The sequence below is a fragment of the Melanaphis sacchari genome, unplaced genomic scaffold, assembly GCF_002803265.2.
Source record: "Melanaphis sacchari strain LSU unplaced genomic scaffold, SCAv2.0 Contig73_pilon_pilon, whole genome shotgun sequence".
In the NCBI taxonomy this organism is placed as follows: domain Eukaryota; kingdom Metazoa; phylum Arthropoda; class Insecta; order Hemiptera; family Aphididae; genus Melanaphis; species Melanaphis sacchari.
The window spans coordinates 262,273-269,967 of record NW_020271525.1 but is presented as its reverse complement, the minus strand read 5'-3'; the positions used below and the strand labels follow the sequence as shown (position 1 = coordinate 269,967).

General features: G+C 26.3%; 2 protein-coding genes across 2 annotated transcripts; one reads left to right on the top strand and one right to left on the bottom strand.

The window, feature by feature from the left end:
• LOC112600962 (leukocyte receptor cluster member 1 homolog) lies at nucleotides 1-1,983 on the bottom strand. Its single transcript, XM_025348326.1, has 4 exons — nucleotides 1,885-1,983; nucleotides 1,676-1,771; nucleotides 1,016-1,115; nucleotides 1-773 (listed from the first exon to the last, which is right to left on the bottom strand). The coding sequence occupies exons 2-4, from the start codon at nucleotides 1,696-1,698 to the stop codon at nucleotides 63-65; spliced, it is 834 nt and encodes a 277-aa protein (XP_025204111.1). The 5' UTR covers nucleotides 1,699-1,771; nucleotides 1,885-1,983; the 3' UTR covers nucleotides 1-62.
• A 444-nt stretch (nucleotides 1,984-2,427) lies between these two features.
• LOC112600963 (ubiquitin-conjugating enzyme E2 variant 2) lies at nucleotides 2,428-5,148 on the top strand. The gene is made up of 4 exons (XM_025348327.1): nucleotides 2,428-2,449; nucleotides 2,960-3,102; nucleotides 3,169-3,294; nucleotides 4,613-5,148. The coding sequence occupies exons 1-4, from the start codon at nucleotides 2,428-2,430 to the stop codon at nucleotides 4,751-4,753; spliced, it is 432 nt and encodes a 143-aa protein (XP_025204112.1). The 3' UTR covers nucleotides 4,754-5,148.
• The last annotated feature ends 2,547 nt before the right edge of the window (nucleotides 5,149-7,695 follow it).

Below are 7,695 nucleotides of genomic sequence, written 5' to 3'. Positions count from 1 at the left end.
AACAATAAAATATTCAATAAATTTATGAAACACATTACACATTTTTTGAAATTGTATGCTTATTATTTCAAACTAGTTGTAGGATAATTTTGCTTAGCTAAGAATGGATTAAACTGAGAATTATACTTTTGAACAATAGTGGGTTTTGGTTGTGGTTTTGAAACTTCAACAGGTATGGTTCCATTCATTCTTGCTAATAATTGACTAGCTCTAAACCTCTCTTCCCTTTCTCTCTTTAATCTTTGTTCTCGAAGTTTTTCCAAAGTTAATTTTTTTTCATGTTTGTCATTAACTTTTTCCTTTTCCTTTTTCTTTTTTTTTTTCTTGTGTTTTTTTAAAGGTGATTCATCATGTTTTTTTATCAATGTTTTTGAATGTTTACTACTTTTATGGTCAGTTTCGACATATTTCTTCATGACAATAAGTGGATCATTAAATGTTTTAACTTTTGTTTCAATTTCCTTATCAGTTTTACACAAGTCTAGTCGTTTAGGTTTCTTATTATACCATTGTACATTACCAGTAGCTTCATCTGTGTCCTGTCCTAAATAAGTAAGATAACCAACTTTTTTTTCATATGCTTCTTTTTCTTCTTTTTTTTCTTGTTCGTGATCTTTGTTAACACCTGTATGAGCAACATGCCCATCTTCAAGATCTTGAAAAAAATTAACATGAGTTAGCACTTCTGATTTAGTTTCTTCGGGTCGATCTGCAGAGTCATCATATCTTTGTTTTGACTTATTTCTCAGTAATGAAAGTTTTGTTTCTTGCTCCTAATGAAAAATATATAAATATAATGAATTTAAAATGAATTTATAACTAATTGTTCGTAATTTTAAAAATTTAAAGCCTAAGTTAACAGATTAAGTAAAAATAATTTCTGATTAAAAAAAAATTATTTTACAAAATAATTAATAAGAATTAGGTACCTATTATATTTATTTTTAAAATTTTATACACGGAATACATAGTTTTTAATGTTAAATTATAATCTAATTTTTTTACAACTACTTACGGCTAGCTGTATCCTCATCTTAAGTTTCTTCTCTTCTTCAGCTGCTTGTGCTTCATCGCGCCGAACACGTGCAATGTTTTCTTTGGTTCGTACATGCCACCTCTCATAAAATATTATTAATAGGTATATTTAATGATTAATCTTAAACAAATTATGGAATTTATTAAAATTATTTACAAAAAGAAAGTTTAAATAACAGTGAGTTTAACTAAAATATATTTCATGATTTGTTGAAGAACAATATGTTTTTAATACATTATACAATTATATAATCTGTTTAATTCTAAATTACCAAACTAGGTAGTAGTTTTTAAACAAATAATTAAGATTTTTCTTGTTTTACTAATTTAATATTGTTCTAATACAGTATTATAATTGGTGTACCTACTTAATTTATTGTATAAATCAATTCAAAAAATTATGTTGGAATACAATTTGAAAGTACTCAACATATCTAAATTTAAGATAATAAACTTCAAACAATGTAATCTGAACACTACTAATCATAGTAAAACAAAATCAATATATCTTCCAGAGGATGTAAGATTTTGTAGATTGTATAATAACACAATAAGTTATCTATCAGCTATTCAAATTAGGTTTTTTTGTTATTTATAAGAGATAAACAATCAAAGTAGTTTATAATTTTAGTTAACTTACCTCTTTTTTGGTAATATATTCATTTTGATGTCTTCTAAAACACACTTCCTAATAAACTACCCAATATCTATTTTACCTAAGTAACTACTGTTGAAACTGAAACGTCCAAAAACATAAATGCACGTATTATTAAAATTGAAGAAGTATTAATTTTAAATTGTTAATATTAATGCCGCACACTATTCATATAATAGTATTATAATTCATACTTAATGGCTATTTCAGTATTGCTTATTAGTTATTAGTTATTTCTTCATAGATATTGGTTGAATAAAATAAAATAAACATAACACTTATAACAAAAATATTATTATCTATGGTTTATTATCTATGGCTCAAGGATTTTGTGATAAGACCAAACGAACAGTGTACGTTAGCGACAGAATGTTAGCCAGCCGAACGCGGACTTTTGGCCACACTGTACTCAGAGGCGCCGGGCCAATCGTTTGCGGTCGTTGTCGCTGTTGCAGCCGCCGCCGTTCTCTCTGACCGACTGCCGTATGATAGGTGCTCGCACGTAACATCGTAAATCTTATAATGTTATAAGCTATAACATTATTATATTTAATAATAATAGTAATAACGTTAAACAACGACTGATTTATCGTATTTACGATTTTCACTGAGGCCAGTCACCAGCAACCATTGAACCATCCAACATTCGATATCCATACCGATTACCGACCGCAATTGTCAACCTGTCATTTTCGCCTTTTCTACGCTACCGTTAGCTTGCAGTTACTTCGTTCGAGATGGCGATATCAAATACAGTTGGTGAGTGTACACGCGGCCGCTTCGATGATGCACGCCGTAACATCACTGCAAGACGCAGGTTTTGTTCCGTCCGCCGACCGACTACTCGGCAACGACGTGCTCCTGTGGATCTGTGGTGGTGTGGCGGCGGCGGCTCTATTTTCTACGATTTCCGTATGGTCTCTTGACTGATCTGTTCACTGTTCCTCAAATGTTAATTTTATTTTACAGTCCCACAGTATTTTACTAAACCGCGACTCTTTCATTCGTTCTGTGACTTGAGCATAATTATTATCGACATGTTGTATGACGTTTATTGTGACGTCTATTGTTATTTGCCTTTACTGATTTCACGTGGATGAATACACATTCGGCAACTCGTTTTAGGAAAGATATCAAATAAAGCGCTGTTAATTGTTTTGATTGGTTATTTAATATTTTGTTTTTTATTGACAGCAATTATACATTGACGACATCATTATTTAATTATTGATAACACTTTAATGGATGTTAATGAATAATTTTTTTTAGTGATTCCAAGAAATTTTAGACTACTTGAAGAATTGGAACAAGGACAGAAAGGTGTTGGCGATGGCACTATTAGTTGGGGTCTTGAAAAAGATGATGATATGACTTTGACTCAATGGACTGGAATGATCATTGGACCACCTAGAGTATAAATATTTATTATTTCAATATTAAACAAATAAATTAAATAATAATAAATTTCTTATGTTTAGACTCCTTATGAAAATAGAATGTATAGCTTAAAAGTGGAATGTGGTCCTATGTATCCAGATGATGCACCTGTCGCTCGTTTTGTTACGCGCATCAATATGAATTGCGTGCATAATACTAGTGGATTGGTATGTTGTATGATTTATATTTTATAATATTATATAATTTTACTGTAAAAACTTAATATTACTGACATTTCTATCATAGTTCTAAAATATAAAAATTTAACTTTTAATAATTAAATAATTATGATTTAGGTACTATAAATTATTATTTGAGCATTACCTATAACATAAATCATTTTTATTTTAAAACTTATTTGTTTTTAATATTTTATAAATTAGATATAACAAACAAATCCAACCATACTTATCTTTATGAATTCAAAATTTTTAAATCATAATTTTTCCTTGCTTTTTAAGCTATTTTAGTATACAGTAACAACAGTAATACTAATAATAGTGTTTTATGTTTTATTAACATCTACTTTCTACTATTGACAAAAAGTAATAATCTAACTATCAATAATTGATTTTTTTTTATTATTATTTTAATGTTATGTATTTTTTGAGTAATTACTTTATTTTACATCTTCTATTTTAAAAATGTTATTGAATTAAAATCAGACTACTTTGGTATATTTTTTTGTTATATCAACTATTGTCTAATGCTATGAATTTCATCATCTACACCAATGGTGTGCAACCTAGTGGTCACAAAATTTTAATGGAGAATCTTTGATAATTTAAAATTAAATGAAAAAATTGCATATTATGTATACCTATTATACATACATAATTTCAATTGTAAAACTCAACTTAAAATCAATCATTTCTAAGTTTCAATCTCAGATTGCTCTTTAAATAATTTTTATTATATTTATATTTTGGAATTTAAAATAAATGATTTCATTAATACGAACATACATATTATATTATAATATGTACTTTTGTAATGTTTAGTATGTAATCGTCTCAATGAAATAAATAAATTGGAGGATAATCTTAAAAGATAACACCATTATTATTTTATTTCTTATTGATTATATGTTCGATATTATCACTATTCACTGTTCTAATTTATTGGTTTTTATTGGTTACAAATATTTTACTAATTTAAATGTATATTATATAAAATGGTCTTGATTATGAATCAATCTCAGATCCTTTTCGTCTTTCCTCTAATTATTTTACAAAAAAATTTTTTATAGTAGGTTTATTTTTATTTTTGTTTAATTTGCAAGTATCCAAATATTAAGGTAGATTTATTACGACTCTCGAAACCTAGGTCAATCACAAATCCATTATAGTTAACCATTTCTGTTTTATATAGTATTAGTATTATAATGATTATTCCTAGATTTGTTCAGTTAAACCTAACCAATGTTATTTTGATTTTTTTTTTTTTTTAAAGAAAAATTATTTAATAGTTGATACTATTTTTCAGGTTGATAATAGACAAGTACCAGTGTTGGCTAGATGGCAACGTGATTACAACATCAAAACTGTTTTACAAGAGCTTAGGAGATTAATGACACTTAAGGATAACATGAAAATGTCTCAGCCACCTGAGGGTAGCACATTCTAGCCATCGCCGCTGTCTGAACCATGGAATAGTTTGTACCTAGCGCCTCGCTACCAACCCACAGCGGCCGCACTGGTACAACCTACACAGCCGATGCAAGCAGTACAACAACAACAACAACGCCGCTTCATTGGTCGTTGCCTGAGGATTATTTTCCCATGCTGCTATTATACAGCTCCTCAGACAGACACCTAGATTTTACTTTAAATGTTTGGGAAATGTCTATCCCTTTCATTTTTGGTTTTAAACATATTTTCCACAGGAATATAAGTTTTACAGATCATTTTGTTTATAATTTTTGTTAAATTTTTCATTTAATTTCATGGTTCAGAAAGCGATATCACACTTAGGCATATTTTATATACTATTTATTATATAATATATTCATAAATAGATAATTAGACATTGTTTTATTTTAAGTACTAAAAAAAACCTATTATGTAAATGATAATAATGAATTTAACTTGAGATTATTTGTGAGTAGGTAATTACTAATTTAATTATATAATTTTATGAGTAATAACATTCTCACAGTAGATGCTCACTTTCATCAATAGCAAATGAAAATATTTATAATATTTAATACTGATCTTAATTCATCTTTTAAATTTTAGATTCACTTCAGTATCTGTGTTTTGTGTTATTTATTGTACTAGTTTTTAATATTTAAGAACATGTAAAAAAACAACACTTATTTTATGTTTTTAAGGGGTTTAAAAACTTAATATCTGAAGTTTATTTTTAAACAATTTAATTTATATCATATTTTATTTTTAATTTTACATTTAATACATTTTTAAGTATGTAAGGTGAGCCTGATATAATAAATACTTTAAACATTGTCTTGTCATTGGAAATTATTTTTTCAAGTTCTACTTACGATTAACTGAAAATTCTGCGAACTAATCAAAAATAATTTGGAATTTTAGTTAAATAACAATTATTATTTACCATTATTGTTTTTTAAATGATGTTCTATGGCTATTGTCACTGATATCAGATTATAATATTATATTCATTAACAAATTTAAACACTATTAAATTATTAAATTATTTAAATTAAAATGTGGAAGATATAAATTAAATATCTTAAATAATTTTGTAAAAAATAACAGAATCTCCAATAGTTTTTTAATAAATATTTTATTTTAAATTGTTTAAAATATTTTTTTTACGGAATAATTTGAGAAATAATAACATTAATTATTTATGCTTCCTCATTAAAAAAAAAGAAATGGTTGACTAACTGTTAAAATAATTAATCAGATTTAGAGATTGATCAAACTGAAAATAATCATTCATAACTTGTATTATGTGTGTTATAATTGAACTATTGAGTAACCAATATTATTTTAGCAGAGTAAAATTTATGATATAAACACTTAAGTATTGATAACCATTTAATTGTGTCAAGTTAAATTTAATTCAATCTACTCTGTGGTTAAAGTACATCTATAATATATTATCAATAATTAGAATATATTTTACAACAAACTATGGTTAAATAAATGTAATGTATGGATGATTGGTTAATATCTAAACTTTTCAAACAAAATACTGGACAATTATGCATTTCAAAAATACCTACCATCCATTTTTAGTTTAGTAATATATTTAGCCATGCCTAACCTTAAAACTTTATGGATGATACATATAATGTTTTATCTCAATAAGATGAACAATGATTCTGAGCAATGTCATCTATTTATTAGGATATTTTATAACATAGCTATAAGTATAATAATTAATTAAATAATTCATATAATATAGTTACTTATTAATTTAGTAAAAATGTTATATAATTGACATTTTCAGTAAAGTATTAATTAATAGTATTAAATTTTGCTTTAAATAGGAAGGTAATACTGTAATAGATTTACAAGCATAGTGTGATGCCTGTGTAATAGCTTGGTACTTAATAATTATTAATTAAGAATTTATGAATCGGTACACATTTATATTTAAATGAAATATTACTATTGTTATTTCATCACAAACTTATGAATGTGACAATTTAAACTTGTTTAGTAATTTTTAATGCCTCATAGTTGTGAACTAGTTTGTATATTTTAATTTAATATCCAAAAAATAACTTAAACAAAATAAACTAGATGAAGTAAGTTAAATAAAATTACTTGGATATGATATGCAAAATCCATAGCAATCGTCTGAGACAATTAACAATTCCAATAATTTTGACATAAACTTATGGTTTATTTAATATTTTTGTATAAAAATTGAAGTATCATTACAAGTTCCTACATTACAAGTATTAAAATAGGTAGCAACTTATATGACCGCAACGCATACCTACTAGTCGGAGTGATTTTTTTTTCTATTGTAGGTAGTAGGTACTTACTACCTACCTAGAATAAATGCTGACAAAAGAAAAAAAAAACAACGATTTAAATAGGTAAAACGTGCATGAATCGATACATTATTAACTCTCTCTCAATAAGCCAGTTATTAAGATGAGAAAAACTTAAATGAAATAACTTGGATAAAAATTAATTGAAAATCCAATTTGAACTCAAAAAAGTGAGGAGGAGTGTAATTGAAAACATTTTGTTTTTCTGCACGTGCATGAAAAAAAAAATAAGAATATATTTTTTTAATTAAATGTAGTAACATATCCTTTGTGCAGTAAAAAAAAAAAAAACATAAGGTTTTAGGGTAATTGAAATATTTTGTCCCCCTTATCATTGAACATTGTATTGAAAATAAATATACACAATATTATATTACCTATAGGCTATAATATTATTAATGTAGCCAATGTAGGTAATACGTTGTCTGGGTCTCTGGAGCTGCCATTGGCGGAATACGCTATATTATCTAAGATCCATTTTCATAATATTGATCGACAATTATTTATTATTATTGCTGTAAGAATTAAAATTCTCGCTGACGAATATTGTAGTAGGTATTATATTATCGTAATATTA